At 36.7% G+C, this 25330-nt stretch overlaps 1 protein-coding gene across 1 annotated transcript in view; it reads left to right on the top strand.

Moving 5' to 3' along the window:
- GABRA3 (gamma-aminobutyric acid type A receptor subunit alpha3) overlaps positions 1-25330 on the top strand; it is a 151816-nt gene that overhangs the window by 15450 nt on the left and 111036 nt on the right. The window contains exon 2 of the mRNA XM_008685641.2: positions 3925-4145. Within this exon, the coding sequence (XP_008683863.1) occupies positions 3925-4145 (221 nt within the window). The remainder of the gene's footprint in view (positions 1-3924; positions 4146-25330) is intronic.

Genomic DNA, 25330 nt, shown 5'->3' with positions numbered 1-25330 from the left:
AAAAAACAAATAATCCAGTTAACACATGGGCCAAAGACATGAACAGACATTTCTTCAAAGAGAACATACAGATGGCCAACAGATACATGAAAAGATCACTTCACATCAGGGAAATGCAAATCAAAACTACAATGAGATATCACTTCACACCTCTCAGGATGGCTATCATAAAAAACATAAGAAACAAGTGTTGGTGAGGATGTAGAGAAAAAAGGAACCCTCTTGCACTGTTGGTCAGAATGCAAACTGGTGAAGCCACTATGGAAAACAGTACAGAAGTTCCTCAAAAAGTTAAAAATAGAACTATGCTATAATCCAGTAATTACACTACTGGGTTTTTACTCCCCAAATGCAAAAATACTAATTTGAAGTGATACATGCACCCCTATGTTTATGACAGCATTATTTACAGTAGCCAAATTATGGAAGCAGCTTAAGTGTCCACTGATAGATGAATGGATAAGGAAGATGTGTTATATATCTACAATGGAATATTCACCCATAAAAAGGAATGAGCTCTTGCCATTTGCAACAACATGGATGGAGCTAAAGAGTATAATGCTAAGTGAAATAAGTCAGTCAGAGAAAGACAAATACCATACAATCTCACTCATATGTAGAATTTAAGAAACAAAACAAAGGAGCAAAGGGGAATTAAGAGAGAGAGAGACAAACCAAGAAACAGGCTCTTAACTGTAGAGAAAAAAACTGATGGTTACCTGAGGGGAGGTAGGTGGGGAATGGGTAAAATAGGTGATGGGGATTGAGTGCACTTGTCATGATAAACACTGGGTATGTATGGAATTGTTGAACCACTATATTGTATACCTGAAACTAATACAGTATGTTAACTATAGTAGTATTAAAATACAATTTAAAAAATATTTATGCAGCAGCTACTGTATGCCAGGTGCTAGAGATATCATAGCAAATAAAACAAAGCCTCTGCTCTCATAGAGCTTCCAGGCTAGTGGAATTAAAGAAATAGTAACCAAATCAAAATACATTTTGTCAGTGCTATCTGACAAAATAATACATGAAGAAAAATAGTACCAAGGGAAAGGGGAATTACTGTTTATGATAAAATGTTCAAGGAATGTTTCTTTGATATGAATACTTCTGAATAAGATCTGAATGCTGTGATTGACACAGCCATGAAGCTATCTTATTTCATTAATCTAAAATTATCTATATTTGATCTTGCTCTTAAATGATAATCTAGTTGGCTATAGAATTCTTTTGGCTTCTGTTATTGTTTTCACAAAGTCTTCTATCAGTGAAATTGTTATTTCTTTGTAGGTAGTATGCCTTTTCTATTTTGCTGTTTTTAAGATCTCTTCTTGGTATTCTTCAAATCCACTATGTGTTGGCTTTGGTCTATTTTATTATATTGAGATTGCAACTCATTATGATTCTCAAAGCTAGGGATGCATGTATTTCAACAATTGTAAGAAACTGTCATCTATTAGTACTTTAAATATTGTTTCTCCCCCATTTTCTCTATTCTCTAACTTTAGAATTTTATTAGATTATGCTGAACTTTTTCCTTTTATCCTCCTGGTACTGTACCTCTCTTTCATGTGTGTTCTTTTCATCATTTATCTGCCTGAAATGTGCACTGAACAATTTTTCTTCATATGTATTTCCAGTTTACTAATCTCTCTTCATTAATGTGTAATCTTGTATGTAGTATATCAATTGAGTTTTTATTTTCAATGTTCTTAATCCCTCCTCTGATGCCTTTATCATTTTAATTATAGTTCCTTTACATTATCTATTTGATTATTCTGTTATGTGAAGTTCTTGGAGGGGTCTAATTCAGTTACATGTTGTATCAGCTGACTCTCATTCATGACCATTTCCTTAGGTGTTCTTTTGTGGACTGTGAACTTATTTTCATCAAGCATTTACTTGTGGTCATGTCCTTCCAGAGTGTTTTTGTATTTGCTTTTGCAAGTCAATATAGAGGTATCCCCACATTGAGACAAATTCCTATGTTAATTTCTCAGCTTGTAAACTCAAAACCAGGAAGATACTGTGTATTTAAACATCAATCCCATATAAGATTAGATTTAAGGCTACTAAATCTCAGTAGAAATACTTTCCTTAAACCCCTCTCCATTCAGAAGCCATGCTTGGATTGACGTTTCCCTTTTGAACTTTCATGTTGTAGACTGATTTTGTCTAGCTCATTTTATCCAATTCTCCCTTTTGCTGAAGTCGGAGCCATTCAGGGTCTTGGCTTTATGTGGGAGCCCAGTACCAGCTTTTTACCTGGCACAGTCCTGGTTTTTACCTGTTGTCCTGTTGTAATTTTTGATAAAAACTCTTCTGACTCTCAAATATGTCCCAGTTTAGATGATATTTATATAATATTCTAATCCTTAGTCAGAACTGTGCTTGGTATGCTAGAGAAAGAGAAAAGCCAGACTGGCTAATTTGTAGAGGGAAGAGTGGTTGGAGAAGAGCTCAGAGAAGAAGATAAGGGTCAATTTATGAAGTGCTTTCTAGGTAAGAAAGGGATATTGAAACTTATTTTACCTCTGATTAAAAGCCATTAAGGGATTTTAAGCCACAGAGTTTTAGGCTGCTTCTTTATTTTACCTGGATACCTAAAAGTGTTCCCCGTGCCTTATGTAGTTTAATGGTCAGAGATTTGGGTAAGTTTTGCACTCAGATTTGGGTATTCACCCTCTTAGTGGTTCTCTTGCTTCTAGGGCTTTCTTCTAAATTTTCAGCTCTTTAACCAGCCTTTGGGTCTATCCTCTGAGATATTAAGCCAATGCATTTTCTGATTTCTGCCAAGCTTACAAACATCACTCAGCACAGTTTTGTCACCTGTCATTTAATGGAAGACTTCCCTATGGTTTCTGCCTGCATTATTTTTTAACAGAGTCATAATCTTGCTCATGTGTATATAGTGTAATGGTCAGCCAAAATTTGGGGCAGAATATATATGCTGATTTGGGGTCCCATCCTTTCTGTGACTGTCTTGCTTTCAGGTTTACCACCTCTAAATTTCCAGATTAGTTTCCACCTTGAGCCAGTAAAGCTGTGGTATCTGCCACAGGAATTCTAGGTTTGGGGGAGTACCCATTGTTGCTGCCATCTTTGAAGGGTAAACTTTCTCCAAGTTTTTGTCTTCTTTCAGTTGTACCCTATTGCTTTCAAATAGGTTCTTCTCCCTTCTTCTCCCCTTCCCTCTATATGTTTTAATTTTATAATTAATAGCTACAAGAAGGTATAGCCAAACAATTTAGTCAGCTGTTACCAAAACCTGAAACATTTATTGTTATTTTAATTTATATTTAGATTAATGGCAATTTTGAAAAATTTTTGTGTGCTTATTAGCAATTTTTATGTTATGAATTTTCTATTATGCTATTTACCCATTTTTCTATTTGTCTGTTCTTATTTATAGGTAAGAGTTCCTTATTTATCAAAGATAATAAAATATAAGCTCATCACATGTATTATTTTTGTGAGACTCAATTGAAATGTGTTTTAAAATTTAAGGTTTTGGTTTTATGGTAACTGTTACATTGGCCTTTGTTCATATGGGATCATTTAGTACAGGAGACAAGGTAAGGAGTTTGTTTTTATTAGAAATGCCACTGCATAGAGAAGGTAGCTCTTGCCTTTTCATAAGGCAGTGTTGTGGTCAGCTTGTATGATGTGCAGGCAGTGTTGGCAGTGACCTTCCTAAACAAAATCTTGTCAGATATATTATTTTCATATTTATTGATCACCATGGCTTTATTTTTCAATCATAATCATTTACCATACTTACCAGTAAGTACTATCAATAGACTGCTACTTCTGTGCATTGGAGGAAATATTGCAAATTGATTAATATTTGCTGAAGGCACTATGGGTCCTCACCAGCACTATGTTCAAACATTGTTCTCTCTTTTTTGTCCCTAGGAGTACACCATTGATGTATTTTTTCGTCAGACATGGCATGATGAAAGACTGAAATTTGATGGACCCATGAAGATCCTTCCACTGAACAATCTCCTGGCTAGTAAGATCTGGACCCCTGACACCTTCTTTCACAATGGCAAGAAATCAGTAGCCCATAACATGACCACACCTAACAAGCTGCTCAGACTGGTGGACAATGGAACCCTCCTCTACACAATGAGGTCAGAGAGTAGTACCTCCCATCTAAAGTATAATCGGGGTAGGGCTTGAAAACAGCATGTTTTAAGCTATCTATTGAAAGTTCTGTTAAGTTTACAGATTAGAAAGGCACACACTTCTTAACATATTTACAGGTACACACATTCACAGACATATATATATTATAGATATACAAATAAATAGAGTTGAATGTATAAACATTCTCACACACAGAGATATATGTTTATGATGTATAAATGTATGCATACTCTGAGACACATGTCGACCAACACATAAGTATATACATATTCATGGACTCTTAAATTCAAAGACTCGCAGCTATATACACAGGCAGAACACTGTGACAGTCAGAATAAGCTGTTTAACTGCAGCAACAAACTTTCCCTATAATGTAGAATTGTGAGAATCAAATGAAATAATGATGGATATTTTCTGAAGCATACAATGTCATATATAATATATACAAAATTACAGCAACACATATTTTATGCCACACTGCCTGGGAATGCTGGGGAGTTTGATGTGAGGTTTCTAAATAACCTAAGAATTTTTCTTTTTCTTTTTTCTTTTTTAAAGATTTTATTTATTTGAGAGAGAGAGAGAGAATGCACAAGCGGGGGAGGGGCAGAGGGAGAGGGAAAGATAGAAACAGACTCCCCACAGAGCAGGGAGCCCAATGCGGGGCTCAATCCCAGGACCCTGAGATTATGACCTGAGCCAAAGGCAGCTGCTTAACCAACTGAGCCACCCAAGCACCCCAGAATGTTTCTTTTAAATATCATTTATATACAGGGGCACCTGGGTGGCTCAGTTGGTTAAGCATCCAACTCTTGGTTTTGGCTCAGGTCAGGCTCTCAAGGTTGTGAGATCAAACCCTGCATCGGGCTCCACGCTCAGAGCAGAATCTGCTTGAGATTCTGTCTCTTCCTCTCCCTTTGCCCTTCCCTCTTCACCTTCCCCCTTCTTGTGTTCTTGCTCTAAAATAAATAAACAAATCTTTAAACTAAATAAATATAATCCCTATACATATATATACACATATATAATAATGTATATTATATATAATTTTGCCTTCAAAAAGAATGATTTTAAAAACATTTCCAGTTCCATAATATTCTTTGCCCCAACACTAAAAAACTTTCTTGGTTCTTGTATTATGTTTTTGCTAGCTTCTGTGCTGTCAGTTGTCCTGAAGCTCTCTCACACCTTAATGAGTATCAATTTTAAGTAACTGAGTTAACATTATTGAATGGAAATCTCAGTGCAAATTCTGTGGCTGTATTAAATGTGAGTTTTTCTTATTTTGTACAATGAAACTGAAATATGTGTTGAATACATGAATTGTCCTTGCCCATATGCTAGTCCTTCATTACCTTAAATTTGCTATTTATTGACATTTTTCCTGAAAGAATTTGGTAGATGAGAAGATAGGCAAAGAAGAATGGATAGCAAATGGATACTTAAGAGAAAAGTTGAATTAAAGAGGAGGAGCTGAGAAACTAGAGGAGAAATGAGACTAGAGGAGAGAATGATGGAGAAAAGAAGGAAAGTGGATAGAAGTGGGAAAAAGAAGGTAGAGAGAAGAAGGGAAGAATAATCTGGAGAAAAGGTCAATAAAATTAACATATATATATTATTGATCTCTTCCTAGATCTTATATATTTACATATATATGTGTATATATGTGTGTGTTGGAGCACTTGATTATTAGTATTAGCATTCATTTTTGTACTATTCACTAAGTAGAATGTAGCAAGATAACTGTAGGTGTAAAGTGGAGGAAAGACAGAAAGGACATTCTAGGCAGAGAAAACCAAGTGAGAAGTTACAGGAAATGGAATGGTTACCTTCAACAGAAGCAAGAGAATGAGGTGGTCAGTTTTTAAGTTTATATATGGCACTCTAGTTACTGTGTAAAGAATGTATTTGAAAGGAACAAAACTGGAATTATGGAAACTGGTTAGTAGACAGCTTAAATAGTCTGGGCAAGGAGTGGTAAAGGTCTAATTCAGAGCAGGGGATTAAGATGGAGAAAGTGAGAGACACTGAAGAAATAGTATAAACAGCCAATGTTAGAATGACAGGAGGGACAGGAGTCAAGATAGTAAGTACCCAAATAACATGGGTGAGTGATGGTGCTACAAACTGGGGCAGGTCATATAAAAGTTAGAAGACATTTAGACAAGATAAACCTGCAAGATTAATTTTGGGCAAGATAAACCTTAAAAGATTGTAGATTATCCAGGGATAAGTGTGTAATAGCAGTTGGATATAAAATCTTAAGATCAGAAGACTGATATAAGCTAGAAGTGTAAAGTTTGGTATTGTTAGTATATTGGGACAACCATGTGAATGCATGTGATCCCTTCAGGAAAGCAGGCAGAGTGAGAAAAAAATCATGCCAAGGATCCAATCATGTAGCTTCGTTATCATTATGGCAGAAGGGGAGAAAGAGGAACCTATGAAGGAGACCAAGAAGAAAAAGAAAGGAATGTGTTGGTAGAACCCCTAATGTGCAGTATCTTGAAAGCTAAGTGTGATAGTCAGTACTTCAGTATTTCTAATGCATGTCCTTCTGGGTAAGTTGTAGTATTGTACTTCCATAGAATCTTGAAGTTAGGCATGGATAGATGTGACTGGAAATAACACGCATCAGTTCTTTTTTTTAAGAACACAGTTTTCTCTTTATTTTAGATGAATACACATTTTGAAGCTGTATATTTTGCAAGCGAGACAGAGCAATTGGTTTATATGGCTCCTGGTCAAACATCAGATACATGTATCATTTCTTAGGGAGGGAGATACATAATTTTCTATGTTCCTCTCCCCTGGCCACAGTGAGTAGCATTATGCCAGGTGTCCTTGGCTCTATCATTCTGCATCCCTTATTGAAGATGCCATAGAAGACAGTGCCCCTCCCTAAAACCTGAGATAGATAAGTGGTGTGAGTGAGAAATAAGTCTTTGTTGTTTGAAGATGCTGAGATTTTAGGATTTTTTGTTACTGCATGCTAATCTGACTCATTTTGACTGATATATCAAAGGAGTAAAGGGTTTCAAAAAAGCTGACAGTGATCAATAATAATATCAATATAGCATAAGTATAATTGTTAACATCAATATAGTATTTACAGTGTGCCATGCACTATTCTTATCACTTAACTTTTGTAAACTAACAACTCTGTGAGATAGGTACTATTATTCCCACTTCTCAGAGGAAGAAACTGAGACAAGCGTGGGTAAGAAGAAATTTGAACATCACCTAGGTAGTCAATGGTTGAGTCAGCATTCATACTCTGGCAGTTTGGCTGCAAGTTTATGCTCTTTGCCATTATTTATACATTTTTACAACATTGTTGGATATTACAAAGAGATCAAGTAATATAAAGAATTAAATGTATTAGGTTTGTCAACATGGAAGACATTGGTGTTCTTCACATACACTGTTTCAATGTAGTGTTTTGTGGAGTGGTGAGTTTTTAGGAGTTGACATAGAAGTAAGGAAAATAGTAAACACAGAAAATACTTTCTGGGAGCTTGTTTGAAAATGAAAGCAATGAGTATATAATAGATACATTCAGGGGTAAAAAGAAATAGTTGCTTTTTTGAATGTAGATACTGGCACTTATTTGTGAGATAGCAGAAAGACGAAGATTGAAGATATAGTAGAAATGGGGTTTTGCCCACATCAAGTTGCCAAAGAAAACTGTAAGCAGGTTGGTTTAAAAACTACCTTGAAAGTTTTGCTTATAAAGGAAGAGAGACACCTCTTCTCACACTGCATGAAAGGATATGAGGTTAGATGAAAATGGAAAAGGAGATGGGGAGGATAGGACAGAGTAGAGGTGGATAGGTAGAATAGATAATGTATGAAGGAGAATTTGAAGAGAACAAAACATAAGTGGAGAAATATAAGGGAGACGTACTTGTAACAAAGGACATTAAGAAGTTTGAAGAGAAGGTGGGAGTGTACACAATTGTTGAAAGAATGAAGCAGAGTATACATAAACAAAGGAGAGGATTGTGGAATTAGGTAGTTGGAGGGATGGAGGAGGATGATGAGATGTGGACGCGTAAAAAACCATAAGAAAACGAAGAGGAAGTGGTGGGCAGGAAAGGAAATAAACACACAGAGACTGAGGGGAAAGAATAGAGAATGAATGAGAAGAATGGGATAGTGGAGAGAGTGAATAATAAAATAAAAAAGATCAATGATAAGTTTGAGTTTTAGAGGAGGCATAGAAAAGAAAGAAGAAAGGAGAGGGGAGGATGGGAATGTTAAAATATGAAGAAGATAGAAAAATGATGAAATATGACGATTGAGGAGTACAGAAGATGAAGCAGACCAAAGAATTAGTCACTGAAAACAAAGTTAGATGATTGGGAAGAAGATGACCATTGAGTCCTTCATTCTAGTCTGAATTGGACAAGAAAGTGGAGTTTGATAAAATAGGAAACTATGTGGAATGCCCTTGTGTTTATTCTGAAGTACAGAATAAAGGAGGCACAGAAGTTCAGAATCATGATAAAGCCATTGGTTCCCTTACATAGTAGGTGATTCACTTTGGACCCAGGAAGGTGGATCTGGAGGTAGACCTAGGTTCAAACTGAAAATATAAAGCTTGGCTCTATTTATGGCCCCACAATTTATTCATCTAGTGACCTTTTGCAGGATACAAATTATCTTCTTTCTCATTCTGATAATAATGTGGCTGTTGCCTGTCTAGCAGACACATGAAAATTACGAATTAGATAAGGTCTAAAAAAACACTTAGAATTTTTCCCAAAGTGTTATTCTACAACATTATAATTGTGACCCTTGGAAATCTTATCTGGATTCCATGGAAAACTACAGAAGGGCAGCTTCTTAGAAAAATCTGACCAAGGATTGCATAGCTATGTAACTAGTAAAGTTTAGAATGAAACCTCATCTTGGGACCTCAGGACAACCATAAAAATGCAGGCCAAATCTCATTACCTGCTGCTTGCTTCAGCACCACATATACTAAAATTAAAACAGTACAGAGAAGATGAACCCAGATCAGGATGATATATATGTTTAAAAAGTATTTTCCATTTTTTCCAGACACAGATATATAGGAAACTTTATTTCTATTAATGACATTTATTGATGAAGATATGGGTAAATATATTCATTGTATGGTTCTTTATACCTATTATATATAAATGTGCATAATATATAATGCAGTAAAAGCAAGTTCCACTGATTATTTGAGTAGGATGGATAAGTACTCATTGAATTTAACTAGATTTTATTCCATGAACATGAATCATTCATTCAACACATTTATGAGTGCTTATTATGTTTAAGGCTTTGGGGTGTGTGCTGAACTACACAGAGATAAACAAGACACAGCTCATGCTTTTAATGACCTTACAGTCTAGATGTTAAAGCAGATATTGTTCACAGATAGATGCACAATAACATAAAACTCTTAAACTGAGGGGAATACAAAATGTGATGGAATCACAAGGTAAGGTACATCCAAAATTATGTGGAGGCATCAAGGAAAATTGTAAAAAGGAGCCAATTCATCCTATATCTTGAATCTTGAAGGAGGTATAGGTAACTGTTAAACAGATGAGGAATGAGGTGAGGTATAGGAGGGTATTCCAGACAGAGGAAAATAGCATATGCACAAAGATAGGTATTCATGAATTGAAATCATGAATCAGAAAATTCATGTCTCTTGTTAGAGCTTTCAATTATTTATTCTTCCAAAAATATTTCTAGAGGGCTTAATGAGATCCAAACAGTATTCTGGGCACTAGGAATAAAATGGTGAGCAAAAATAGTTGTGGTCTCTGCCCTCACATAACTTATATTCTAGTGGGGAAAACAATTAAAAATGATAACATAGAATAAGTGCTAAGATCAGGGAAATACAGAGTGCTGTGGCATCATCTAGCAGAAATAATGAAGTGAGTCTGTGGGGAATGAGCTTTGAATTGGCTTGAATCGGGTGATATAGCTAAGGTGCTATGGAGGGGAGGGAGCTGACTTAAGAAGTCTACCACAAAGTATTGAAAGCAGTGGAGCACAAAATCAGAACTTTTAGAAGTCTGCTATGGGAGGGAGGGAGGGAGGGACATCCCTGGCTTAAAGGTGCTCAGGTAGTGAAACGGGGCAGAATCCCAGGTGTGACAGCATGGTCTCATGATCCCTGGGGTCACAAGAAGAGTGGGAGGCACCTAAGTGTTGCACTGTTCCCAGGAATAAGAGCATAGAAGCTGGCTGAAAACAGCAAGTATAGGTGCCGGGTTTCTGTTCTGCGTTGCCATAAACCGAAATGCTGCACAGTTGTGTGACTGATTTCCTGGGAGGGTTCCTCCAAAAGGCAGAAGCATGGCAATACCCCTGTCCCTCCCCTGGAAGGAACAGAGTAGGTCTGTGCCACAAGTCCATAAAATTTGGAGCTTTGAAACTCAGGCATGTGCCTGATATAAAAACACTTAGTCACAGGCTCGGTAAACACAAGGTTCTGGTGGAAAATGGGGAGATAAGAGTGATTGATTGCTTCTCTGTAAGGGCTACTGAAGAGTGAAGGGCATAAACTTTCAGCTCCAGGTGCTAGAGAGTGGGGCACCACCATATTCATCCCACCCATCAGTGCTGAAAGCCTTCAAGGAGCAAAATGACGCCACATAGTGGAATCCGGAGCCTCTTACACTGAGCCCTGCCTCTGTGCAAGGGAGGAACATGTGCAATAGGGCAAGTCCACTTGAGAATCAGTACAACAGGCCCTTCCCCCAGACGACCAGGACAAACAACTGGCTGGCACAAAGTTTACTGATCATAGAGGGATGCAAATCTTCAGCTCTTGGGGAAAACGGTACATAGGATTCTTTGCATTTTTATTACTTAGTCTTTTAGTATTTATTCACTTATTTTTCTGTTTTTTCAATTCCTTTTTAATTTTTATTTTTATGTATGTTACATATATATGTTATAAATATATGTTACATATATATTTAATTTGTTTCCTTTCATTGTATCATATATATATGAAATATAATATATATTTATACATTTTTCTTTCTTTCTTATTTTGGGATCTAGTTTCTTTAAAGAAGCACACCAAAACACACCCAGGATCTAGTGTTTTGTTTTGTGTGGTTCTTCTTTTTGTTTTTTTCTGTTGTCATTGTTGTTTTTTCTCTTTCTTCTTTTCTTTCTTTTCTGAACAAAATGATGAGATGAAGAAATTCACTACAAAACAAAGAACAGGAGGTAGTACTCACTGCCAGAGATTTAATCATTATGGCTATAAGTAAGATGTCTGAGCTAGAATTTAAAACAATGATTATAAAGATACTAGCTGGGCTTGAAAAAAGCATGGAAGACACTAGAGAATCCTTTACTGTAGAAATAGAAGAACTAAAATCCATTCAGGCTGAAATTAAAAATGCTATTACCAAGATGTAGTCCCAAGTGGAGGCCATAAAAATGAAGATGAACAAAGCAGAAGAGTGAATCAGTGATCTAGAAGATAGAATGATGGAAACAAGGAAGCTGAAAAGAACAGGAAAAGAAAGCTATTAGATCATGAAGGGAGACTGAGAGAACTCAGTTATTCCATAAAGTGAAATTACATCCATATTATAGGAGTCCCAGAAGATGAGGAGCAGGAGAAAGGGATTGAAGGTTTATTTAAACAAATTACAGCTGAGAACTTCCCTAATCTGGGGAAGGAAACAGGCATTCAATTCCAGGAGGCACAGAGAATGCCCAGCAAAATCATCAAAAATAGATTAACACCTTGACATACAATATTGAAGCTTGAAAATTTCAAAGATAAAGAGAAAATCCTGAAGGTAGCTTGGGACAAAAAGTCCTTAACCTACAAGGGTAGACACATGAGGCTGGCAGCAGACCTGTCCACATGGACCTGGCAGGCCAGAAAGGACTGGCATGATATATTCAAAGTGCTAAATGGGAAAAATATGCAGCCAATAATACTTTATCTAGCAAGACTGTCATTCAGAATTGATGGAGAGATAAATATTTTTCAGAACAAACAAAAATTAAAGGAATTTGTGATCACTAAACCAGCCTGCAAGTAATATTAAAGGAGATACTTTGAGCGGAAAGACAGACTGAAAGTAACAAAGATCGGAAAGGAACAGACAATCTACAAGAACAGCAAATTTACAGGTAATGATATGGCACTAACTTCATATCTTTCAATAATTACTCTGAATGTAAGTAGACTAAATGCTCCAAACAAAAGAAATAGGGTTTCAGATTGGATTAAACAACAACAACAACAAACAAGACTGATCAATATGCTGCTTCCAAGAGACTCATTTTAGACCCAAAGACAGATTGAAACTGAGGAGGTGAAGAACGATTTATCATGCTAGGATATCAAAAAACAGCTGGGGGGTGCCTGGGTAACTCAGACGGTTAAGCATCTGCCTTAGGTTCCAGTCATGATCCCAGGGTTCTGGGATCAAGCCCCCTGTCAGCCTCCCTTGTCAGTGAGGAGTCTGTTTCTCCTCTCTCTCTGCCCAACCCCAAACTACTTGTGCTCTCTCTCAATCTCTCTCTCTCTTGAATAAATAAATAAAATCTTAAAAAGAAGAAAGGTAGAGTAGCCATCTTTATATAACACAGACTAGATTTTAAACCAAAGACTGCAATAAGAGATGAAAAAGGACACTATATCATAATAAAAGGGTCTATCCAACAAGAAGATCTAACAACTGTAGATATTTATGCCCTTAACTTGGGAACAGCCAAATATATGAACCAATTAATAACAAAATTAAAGAAACTCATTGATAATAATAAAATAATAGTAGAGGACTTTAACACCCCACTCACAGCAATGGATTGATCACCTAAGCAGAAGATCAACAAGGAAATAAGGGCTTTGAATGACACACTGTACCTGATGGATTTAAAAGATATACTCAGAGCATTTCATCCTAAAGCAGCAGAATACACATTCTTCTCAAGTGCACATGGAATATTTTCCAGATAAATCACATACTGGGTCATAAATTGGGTCTGAACTGGTACAAAAAGATTGAGCTCATGACATGCATATTTTCAGACCACAATACTATAAAACTTCAAGCCAACCACACACACACACACACACACACACACACACACACACACAGACAAATTGGAAAAACCACAAATGCGTGGAAGTTAAAGAATATCCTACTAAAGAATGAATGGGTCAACCAGTAAATTAATGAAAAATTAAAAATAAATGGAAGCAAATGAAAATGAAAACATGAAAGTTCAAAACCTTTAGGATGCAGTAAAGCAGTCCCAAGAGGGAAGTATATAGTGATATAGGCCTTCCTCAAGAAACAAGAAAAGTCTCAAATACACAACCTAAACTTTCGCCTATAGGAGCTGGAAAAAGAAGAGCAAATAAAGCCTAAACCTAGCTGGATAAGTGAAATAAAGAGTAAAATACAAATCAATGATACAGAAATTAAAAAAAATATAACAGAATAAAAAAGCTAGGAGCTTGTTCTTCAAAAAAAATAATAGGACTGATAAACACCTAACCAGACTATTCAAAAAGAAAAGAAAAAGAACCCAAATTAATAAAATCATGAATGGAAGAGGAGTGATCACAACCAACACCAAAGAAATACAAACAATTAGAATAATGAGGAATTATATGCCAACAAATTAAGCAATCTGGAAGAAATGGATGAATTCCTAGAAACATATAAACTACCAAAACTGAAACAGGAAGAAATAGAGAAGCTGAACAGACCCATAACTAGCGAAGGAATTGAATCAGTAATCAAATATCTCCCAACAAATAAGAGTCCAGGACCGGATGGCCTCCCAGGGGAATTCTACGAAAGATTTAAAGAAGAATTTATAACTGTTCTTCTGAAACTGTTCCAGAAAATAGAAATAGAAGGAAAACTTCCAACTCATTCTATGAGGCCAGCATTACCTTTATACCCAAACCAACAGAGACCCCACCAAAAAAGAAGAATTACAGACCAATATCCCTGATGAACATGGGTGCAAAAATTCTCACCAAGATACTAGCTAATAGGATCCAAGAGTACATTAAAAGAATTATTTACCACGACCAAGTGGGATTTATTCCTGGGCTGCAGGGGTGGTTCACCATCTGCAAATAAATCAACGTGATACACCACATTAATAAAAGAAAGGATAAGAACCATAAGAGCCTCTCAATAGATGCAGAAATAGCATTTGATAAAATACGGCATCCCTTCTTGATAAAAACCCTTCACCATATAGGAATAGAGGGAATATAATTCAACATCATAAAAGCCATCTATGAAAAACCCACAGCAAATATCATTCTCAATGGGGAAAAACTAAGAGCTTTTCTCCTAAGGTTAGGAACATGAGAGGGGTGTCCACTCTCACCACTCTTGCTCAACATAGTACTAGAAGTCCTAGCCTCAGCAATGAGACCACAAAAAGAAGTAAAAGGCATCCAAAGCAGCAAAGAAGTTAAACTTTCACTCTTTACAGATGAAAAAATACTTTATATAGAAAACCCAAAAAACTCCACCAAAAATTCTTAGAACTGATACAGGAAATCAGCAAAGTTGCAAGATATAAAATCAAAGCACAGAAGTCACTTGCATGTCTATACACTAACATCGATGCAGAGGAAAGAGAAAACAAGGAATTGATCCCATTTACAATTGCACCAAAACCCATAGATGCCTAGGAACAAACCTAACGAAAGAGATTTCTGTACTCTGAAAACTACAGAACACTTCTGAAAGAAATTGAGAAAGACACAAAGAAATGGAAAAACGTTTCAAACTCATGGATTGCAACAACAAATATTATTAAAATGTCTATGCTACCCAGAGCAATCTACACATTCAATGCAATCTCTATCAAAAATACCACCAGCATTTTTCACAGAGCTGGAATAAATATTCCTAAAATTTGTATGGAACCAGAAAAGACCCTGAATAGCCAAAGGAATGTTGAAAAAGAAAATCAGAGCTGGGGGTATCACAATTCTGGACTTCAAGCTGTGTTACAAAGCTGTAATCATGAAAACAACATGGTACTGCCACAAAAGCAGACACATCGATCAATGGAAGAGAGTAGAGAACCCAGAAATGGACTCTCAACTCTAATCTTTGACAAAGCAGTAAAGAATAGCCAATGGAAAAGGACAGTCTCTTCAATAAGTGGTGTTGGGAAAATTGGACAGCCACATGTAGAAGAATGAAACCGGTGATAGGTAGTAAGGAGGGCACGTATTGCATGGTGCACTGGGTGTTATACGCAACTAATGAATCATCGAACTTTACATCGGAAACCGGGGATGTACTGTATGGTGACTAACATAATAAGAAAACATTAAAAAAAAAAAGAAGAATGAAACTGGACCACTTTCTTACACCTGACACAAAAATAAACTCAAAATGCATGAAAAACTTAAATGTGGGACAGGAAACCATCAAAATCCTAGAGAAGGCAGGCAGCAACCTCTATGACCTTGGCCACAGCAACTTCTTGCTAGACACATCTCCAAAGTCAAGAAACACAAAAGCAAAATTGGGACTTATGAGGATAAAAAGCTTTTGCACATCAAAGGAAATAGTCAACAAAACTAAAAGTCAGCCTACGGAATGGGAGAAGATATTTGCAAATGTCTTATCAGATAAAGGACTAGTGTCCAAAATCTACAAAGAACTTACCCAACTCAGCACCAAAAAACAAATAATCCAGTCAAGAAATGGTCAGAAGACATGAACAGACATTTCTCCAAAGAAGACATACAAATGGCCAACAGACACATGAAAAATTGCTCAGCATCACTTGACATCAGGGAAATACAAATCAAAACCACAATAAGATACTACCTCACACCAGTCAGAATGGCTAAATTAACAACTCAGGAAACAGCAAATGTTGGGAAGCATGCAGAGAAAGAGAAAGCCTCTTTCACTGTTGGTGGGAATGCGAACTGGTGCAGCCACTCTGGAAACAGTATGGAGGTTCCTCAAAAAGTTAAAAATAGAGCTACCCTATGACCCAGCAATTGCACTACTAGGTATTTATCCAAAGGATACAAGCATAGTGATTTGAAGGGGCACATGCACCCCAATGTTTATAGCAGCAATGTCCACTATAGCCAAAATGCAGAAAGAACTCAGATGTCTGTCCACAGATGAATGGATAAAGAAGTGGTGTGTGTGTTTACACACACACACACACACGTGTACATACATACATACAAACAATGGAATATTACTCAGCCATCAAAAGAACAAAATCTTGCCATTTGTAATGGCATGGGTAGAACTAGAGCGTATTATGCCAAGTGAAATAAGTCAATCGGAGAAAGACAATTATCATATGATCTCACTCATATGCAGAATTGAAGAAACAAAATAGATGAACATAGGGGAAGGGAAGGGAAAATAATATAAGAGGAAAACAGAGAGAAAGACAAATCATGAGACTCTCAACTATAGGAAACAAGCTTAGGGTTGCCAAAGGGAGGAGGATAGACATAGATATATATACTCAGGTTGCACTCTGGATAATCATTTAGAAGCAAGGATACCAGTTAGTTGACCGTTTTGTAGTCCAGAGAAGACTGTTCAGGAATGAAGCAAAGGCAGCAAAAAGTAAGAGTGAAGAAGAAAGGAGAGGCTTTCAAAAGAACTTGGTGTCTAACTAGGTATGGGGTAATGAGGAAGAGGGCATATTGAGACTGTCCCTTACATATTCTCCCTGGATACTGAGAAGATTGTGGTGCCATTATTTTTTAAAAAGCAATGTAGAAGAAGAAACAGATATTTTATACAGAGGAAAGTGTGTTTAGAGAACTTACACTTATTTAGGATTTTCTATATGCCAGGTGATGTGCTAGGTGCTTCACATGTATTTATCTCATTTCTCATGGCAGTGATTGTGCATTACACAATGCATGTAGCATTGTGATTAAGAAGGTAGGTTCTGCAGTAAGACTACTGCTGGTCCTTCATCTGTAAAATGTGGTGAATCATACAATGCCTGTCTCATAAGGCTGTTGTGGGGAGTAAATATGATAAGCCTTATGAATTGCTTGATACATGTCCTGGCACATGTCCACTTTGGAGGTTTTTGTATTAATAACACCCACTTTTATATTTAGTAAACTGAAGTTTCAGTAGAGCCACAGTCACACCACTAATAAGTGGCAGAGCTGGTACAGAAACTGAAGTCACACAGAGGTTAAAGCAAACAGTTTCTCCTCTACTCCATCCCACTACTTTCTCTAAGAAAGGAATGTAAGGGATATAAAGTTTAAACATAATGAGTCTGAGGTTTACGTGACAAGCTGCGGTTGGAAATTCAGGTCTGGAACTCAGAACTTTAACACAATGGGATTTTATAAAATTGAATACATTGTGCAAAGTGTCTTTTTGTGTTAAGCTACATAGTAATAGTGTCCTACATTTAGCTGAAAATTAAAGAAAATAACTCACTTCTCCATGTTGCATCATTGAGAAGAAAGTGGCATTTTTTGAAGCAATTAAAAGAAGCCTCCTGTCATATTCAAACCTTCATGCCTTCCTTTATTCTTTGACTATATGAATGGGTCAGTTTTGCTTATGTACTTGTGATTTCGAAAGACAAATTGTGAAAATGTTAACAGTAAAGCTAGTCTCTTCTTACTTTAGATGCAAATAGCTTGCACATGAATCTTTATTATACAGATTGCCTCTGAAATGTCCAGGAACCAGGGAAGGCACTTGGGCCACGTTGTTACATTAGCTCTATAGGATTTAATGTAATCAAATCAACAAACACTGATAGCTTTGTTTCACGCAGTCCTTTTTTGTAATGGCTTTTGCTCTAGGGGATTCCACCTGCAGTTCCTCTTTCATTAAGTTAGAAACTGACTCTGACTCACAGAACCGTATTTAGTGAGCCTCACTCTAATGAACAGAGGCAAGGACATACAAGATGTAGAGTGGTTCATGTTGGGCTCTGAGAAAGCTTACAATGAGGTGAGAAGCAAGTAATAATACAGGTACTCAGTCAATCATAAATTATGTGGTTTACTCTGTGTGGTGATAGCAATTCCTACCTTCCATGAGCTCATATCCTGGCAGGAAAGATAGGACACATCATTCACTGTACTATGAGGCATAATAGAATTTTCACAAAAAAGCAAACAATGAAGAGCTGTGAACTAAAGAGTACAGGTTTCATTACGCCTTGGAGGCATGGGTCCAGATATGGGAGGGCTTTACAGGGGAACTGGCATTGAGTTGGAAGGAGCACAGGAAGAATGTATTCACAAGTGGTCAGCTGTAAGAGGGAATCAGGGCATTGTAATAACAAGAATTGCTTTTATTTTTAAAGGCAAGAAACTGATCTCCAGACAGATTGAGTCTGTTTAAAAAGCTCATTCTAACACAAGGGTGGGGGGGATTTACAGATCACCAGAAGAGTCCCTCTAATTCCAAAGAATGAAGCTATTTTAGATGCTAATCCTAGACAGAGTGGAGACTGTATATTGTAGTGAAATGAACTTTAGGAATTAGGAGCTCTGAGTAAGAGCCCCAACTCTGGTCCATATGAGCATGTAACCATTGACAAGGCATTTCCCTTCTCTGGGCCCCAGTTTCTTCTTCCGGGAATCAGGACTGAAAATAACTGCTCTATATTGCTGAAATATTTATTAAGTCTAGAAGTATTTATTGCCTGTTTCCTATGGGCCAACCACCATAGTAGGGATAGGATTACAATGATAAATAGAGACTCTTCTTTCAAGTTACAGTTCTGTTCAGAAAACAGACACATAAACAGATACTGATAATCTTATGTGCTGTTAAAAATGATTAAAGAAAATAATTTAGTTAATACTAACAAACTTTATTTCACTTCATGAAGTGGACAGTCTCCTTTTGCAAAACTGAAAAATGGGGCAGAAGACAGAAAGCTTTCATAGGATAAAGAATAAAGAACTAGGAAGAGAAAAATAGAAAATATCTGATTGGCCAGGGCCACATAGTCAACCTTGTTTGGGGTGAAAAGATCTAGAGTTAGCTTGGCATTTGGGGATTGGCTGACTGGATATACTGTGTCTCTGGTCAAGTAGAATATTTACAGGAACACAGAAGTCATCTAAATTTCAGTTTGTTGACATGGCACCCCAAGCAGGAGCAGCTCTATCTTGGGCCTAGAAAGTTATTTCAACAGTGCTAAGAACTAAGGTCCAAAAGTGCTCTGGGATTTCTGTGAGCTGGAGATCTCACTATGCCCACAGCACACGTACAAAGCATCATGGAAGAGGTAATATTTGAGCAAGGACTTGAAGGAAATTTGTTGCACATATCAAGGGAAATGACATTTCAGGCAGAAAAAAAGTGTGTGCAAAGACAGAAACATGAGAGCTTTGTGTGGGGAAATCACACATATCTGCAGATGGTTGGAGAGTGGGGAAAAGTGTGAATGTGAGAAAATGAGCCTGGAGCTACATGTCTGAGATAATTGTTAAAACTTGTACGTGCTCCCTAAAAGGCTAAATGCAGTGGTAAACTAGTGGTCTTCCAATTAGGAAGCCCAAAGTCCTTCCAGTGTACTAAAGCCTTTTGCCTATAGCTCAAGGATTTAATGGTAAGCCGGCAGACAACTGGGATTCTTATGACTAATGTGCTGCTTGGTTTGGGTATTTGGTGATTATATGTTTGAAATGGCTCATCCTCTACTGATAATGGCTAGTAATGATTTACTCTCCTTTCTTTTTCATCATCAATCTCACATCCTGCCCTTTACTCCATGGTCATAGAAAGAGCCTGCCTAGCACCTCAACCACTTCTGAAGTAGTGTTTTTTACCTTTTGGGTTTTAGAAAGAACATTTCTCAGAATTCAGAGCAGATTGTTTCATTTCTAAAATGCCTAGGTGACACGTTGCCTACAGTGTGAACTCGAGACCCTGTGCTCTACTAAATTTAAGCTTCTCCTTTATTACTCTTAATGTGTTGACCATCTCACTGAAAAATTAGTGCATATAACCAGTAAAACTTAGATCTTTAAACTTTAAAACTTCAGTAAGTTCAGAAACTTCTTTTCTCTAGAATTTTTTCCTATGTTATGCCTCTACTTTAAAAAAATTGGTCGGCCAAAGCAACCTTTTTCATGACACATCTCCAAAGGCAAGAGAAACAAAAGATAAAATGAACTTATCGGACTTCATCAAGATAAAAAGCTTCTGCACAGCCAAGGAAACAGTCAAAAAAACTAAGAGGCAGCCTACGGAATGGGAGAATATATTTGCAAATGACACTACAGATAAAAGACTGGTATCCAAGATCTACAAAGAACTTCTCAAACTCAATACACGAGAAACAAATAAAGAAATCAAAAAATGGGCAGAAGATATGAACAGACACTTTTCCAATGAAGACATACAAATGGCTAACAGACACATGAAAAAATGTTCAAAATCATTAGCCATCAGGGAAATTCAAATCAAAACCACACTGAGATACCACCTTACACCAGTTAGAATGGCAAAAATAGACAAGGCAAGAAACAACAATTGTTGGAGAGGATGTGGAGAAAGGGGATCCCTCCTCCATTGTTGGTGGGAATGCAAGTTGGTACAGCCACTCTGGAAAGCAGTATGGAGGTCCCTTAAAAAGTTAAAAATTGAGCTACCCTATGACCCAGCCATTGCACTACTGGGTGTTTACCCCAAAGATACAGATGTAGTGAAGAGAAGGGCCATATGCACCCCAATGTTCATAGCAGCAATGTCCACAATAGCCAAATCGTGGAAGGAGCCGAGATGCCCTTCAACAGATGACTGGATTAAGAAGATGTGGTGGTATTTACCCCAAAGATACAGACGTAGTGAAGAGAAGGGCCATATGCACCCCAATGTTCATAGCAGCAATGTCCACAATAGCTAAATCGTGGAAGGAGCCGAGATGCCCTTCAACAGATGACTGGATTAAGAAGTTGTGGTCCATATATACAATGGAATATTACTCAGCTATCAGAAAGAACGAGTTCTCAACATTTGCTGCAACATGGACGGCACTGGAGGAGATAATGCTAAGTGAAATAAGTCAAGCAGAGAAAGACAACTATCATATGATTTCTCTCATCTATGGAACATAAGAACTAGGATGATCGGTAGGGGAAGAAAAATAAAAAGAAAGGGGGGTAATCAGAAGGGGAAATGAAACACGAGAGACTATGGACTATGAGAAACAAACTGAGGGCCTCAGAGGGGAGGGGGGTGGGGAGAATGGGATAGACCGGTGGTAGGTAGTAAGGAGGGCATGTATTGCATGGTGCACTGGGTGTTATACGCAACTAATGAATCATCGAACTTTACATCGGAAACCGGGGATGTACTGTATGGTGACTAACATAATATAATAAAAAAACATTAAAAAAATTGGTATTCTATATGCAAAAATCTAGAAATAATATGATGTTTTCCTGTGGAGCAGTTAAGAACTAGGTGATTCATTTTGATTCATATTCATTTTATAGTTTTCAAAACTCTTTGAGGTATGACATACATATTTTGAGGTGTACAAATGTTATGTGTATAGCTCCACAGTGCTCTAGATAAAGAATGTGTTCTAGACCTTGCAGTAGTAGAAGGATAAAGAAATGGGCAAGTAGCTTAGTAAAGTGAGAGGTGTTATCAAGATATGAGGACCAGAGACTCATTTTCCGGGAGGATTGCTTTCTCCGGCCAAAGGCAAATGGACACTGAGAATGTAGATGCAATAGCATCTGAGTTGAAAATTTTTTCTTGTGTTAGTGCATTGGGTACATTCCTATCTAAAAGCAAGTGACTGGGGCACCTGGGTGGCTCAGTTGTTAAGCGTCTGCCTGGCTCAGGGCATGATCCTGGCGTTATGGGATCGAGCCCCACATCAGGCTCCTCCGCTATGAGCCTGCTTCTTCCTCTCCCACTCCCCCTGCTTGTGTTCCCTCTCTCGCTGGCTGTCTCTGTCTCTGTCAAATAAATAAATAAAATCTTAAAAAAAATTTAAAAAAATAAATAAAAGCAAGTGACTTACATGTGGTATTCAATCTAGTTCAGGAGACAAATATGTACCAAAAAAAATCCTAAAAATGCAAAGCACTAATAATAAATGTAAAATAAACACTGGCTTTTTTGTCAGCGATATAATAGAAAATAATCAGCAAATAGTATAATAAGAATAGTCTCTGATATGTGTTTTCATTTTGGATATGTACCTAGATATTTCCAGTGGGGATGAGATAAGGCACCAAATAACCAAGTCACAAATTTGTCTTAATTCCAAAGGAGTAGAAAAGAAACTATTTACTCAGTGGCTGTAAGTCAATAGCAGGGATCCTTAATAAGATGACATACTTGATCATTGGAGTAAACATTTTCAAACCACCATATTCAGCCTGTTGTTTACCTCCTATTTCATGCCTCCTTCCCACTTTGAGATTCTGATACATACCTTCTGCTGATGGTAAAATTTATATTATTCATGGGTAGCTCGTACTATACGAAATAGATGAGATACTGAGAATCACTGGTGTTAGGATTCATTGTAAAAGACATTAATCCAATTATTGAATACTATGCAGTTTTAGAGCTTTACTCAGCATTTGTAAAATATAAGCTAACAAAGCACAGAGAACTGAAGTAACTTCCATATAGCTACTAAGAGGTAGAGTCGGGTTGTAAATCTTGTAGTCTAGCTTTGGAATCCCTGCTCTTAAATGCTATGCTATAATGCCGCTCTTGATTTTTTAATTTTATAAGAGCTCTTTTTGAAGTATTATTTACATATGATAAAATTTATGTTTTAAGTGTACAATTCAATGATTTTTTTAGTAAATTTACAGAGCTGTGCAACTATAACAACAATCTAGATTTAGAATATTTCCATCACCACTAAAAAATTCTCCAAAAATTTGCAGTCACCATCCATTCTTAACCCCAGCCTCAGGCAACCACTAATCTACTTCTGTCTCTATAGATTTGCCTTTCCTGGACACTTAACGTGAATGGAAACATACAGTATGTGAGCTTTCGTGTCTGGCTACTTGAGATTCATCCATGTTGTTGTCCTTATTTATTTAATTTTTTTAGAGAGAGAGAGTGAGCGAGAGTATGTGAGCAGGGGGAGGGTAGAAGGAGAGGAAGAGAGAGGATTTTAAGCAGGCTCCCACCCAGTGCAGAGTCTGACGCTGGGCTCTATCTCAACCCTAAGATCATGATCTGAACTGAAATCAAGAGTAGGTCGCTCAGCTGACTGAGTCACCCAAGTGCCTCCATGTTGTTGTCCTTATTCCTTTTCACTGATGACTAATATTCTATCGTGTGAATATACCACATTTTGTTCATTCATTATTTCATGGACATTTAGGTTGTTTCCACCTTTTGGCTATCATAAATAATTCTGCTATGAACAGGTCTTTCTCTGGACATATGTTTTCATTTCTCTTAGATAACAGAGAACTAGAGTAGAGCCACAGGCTTTTATAGGAAGTATATGTTTAACTTTTTAAGAAACTGACAAAATGTTTTTCCAAAGTGTGCCTTAGAATTATACATTTCCACCAGTGATTTATGAGGTTCCATTTTCTCCAAATTCTTGCAAACACTTGATATTGTCAGTCTTTTTTATTTTAGCCATGCTAATACACATGTAGCAGTATCTCACTGTGATTTTAATTTGCACTTCCCTAATGACTGATGATGTTGATTATCTTTTTATGTCCTTATTAGTTGACAGAATATTTTTTATTAAATGTATATTTAAATATCTTGCTCATGTTCAAATTGGGCTGTTTTTCTTCTCATTTTTGAGTTGTAAGAATTATTTATAAGTTCTTAATATAGATTATTTATCAGTATATGATTCACAAATATATTTATTTGCTTTATGGCTGTCTTTTTATTTTCTTATGGTATCTTTGGAAGAGCAAAATGTTTAAAGTTTGATGAAGTCCATTTTATGATTCTTTTTATTTTTTTATATCTCATACCTTTGGTGGTCTGAGAAATCTTTGCCTGACTCCAGGTTACAAAGATTTTCTCCTATAATTTTTTTAGAACATTTAGCTCTTAAATTTTGACCTGCATTCCATTGGAGTTGATTTTTGTTTATGATATAAGAGTCTATGTTCATTTTTTTATAATAATATTTTTTATTATATTATGTTAGTCACCATACAGTACATCCCTGGTTTTTGATGTAAAGTTCGATGATTCATTAGCTGCGTATAACACCCAGTGCACCATGCAATACGTAGATATTCTCCCAGCACCATTTACTGAAAATGCTACTTTGTCTGCACTGAATTCTCTTGAACCTTGGTCAAAGTCAATTAACCATATATATGTAAATACATCTCTGGACTTTCTATTCTTTTCCTTTAATCTCTATTGCCTGTCTTTAGACCAAACCCATGCTGTATTGATTACTGTAGCTTATTGGTATGTTTTGACAGTTTTTTTCTTATTAAATATGTATTGCCTATTCTAGATCCTTTGTATTCCTATATAACTTTTAGGATCGGCTTTCTATTTTTACAAAAAGAGAAGCTTCTGAGATTTTGATAAGGAATGTGTTTAATCTGTTGATCAATTTGGAGAGAATCTTAATGATGTTAGGACTTCTATAAACATAGAATATCTAAAACCTGTTATTTGTGATTAAAGACAGTTTTGCTTTTTACATTCTATTTTTTATGTCTTTAACTTCTTTAGCTTGCCTAAATTTTTAAAAAATATTTTATTTATTTATTTGAGAGAGAGAGTACATACATGAGAAGCAGGGAGGAGCAGACTCGGGGCTGGTGTGGGGTTCAGTGTGGGGCTTGATCTCAGAACCCTAAGATCATGACCTGAACCAAAGGTAGATGCTTAACCAATTGAGCCACCTAGGCACCCATAGCTTGCTTAAATTATTTAAAAGCTTTACTGAAATATGACTCACATGTCCTATAATTCACCCTTTTAAAGTATAAAAGTATGTTTTCTGGTATATTTACAGGGTTGTGCAGCCATCACCAATATGTAATTTCAGAATACTTTAGTTGCTCTAAAAAAGAAACTTCATACCCATTAGCAGTCACTTCCCATTACTTTCCTTCTTAGACTGATTAAAATCTCCAGGAAAATGCTTAATAAGAGAGAGTGGACATCCTTATCTTGTTCATGAT

The sequence above is a fragment of the Ursus maritimus genome, assembly GCF_017311325.1.
Source record: "Ursus maritimus isolate PB19 chromosome X unlocalized genomic scaffold, ASM1731132v1 scaffold_X1, whole genome shotgun sequence".
Classification (NCBI taxonomy): Eukaryota; Metazoa; Chordata; class Mammalia; order Carnivora; family Ursidae; genus Ursus; species Ursus maritimus.
Note: the sequence above shows the minus strand (reverse complement) of the source record. Positions and strands in the feature narration are given on the sequence as shown.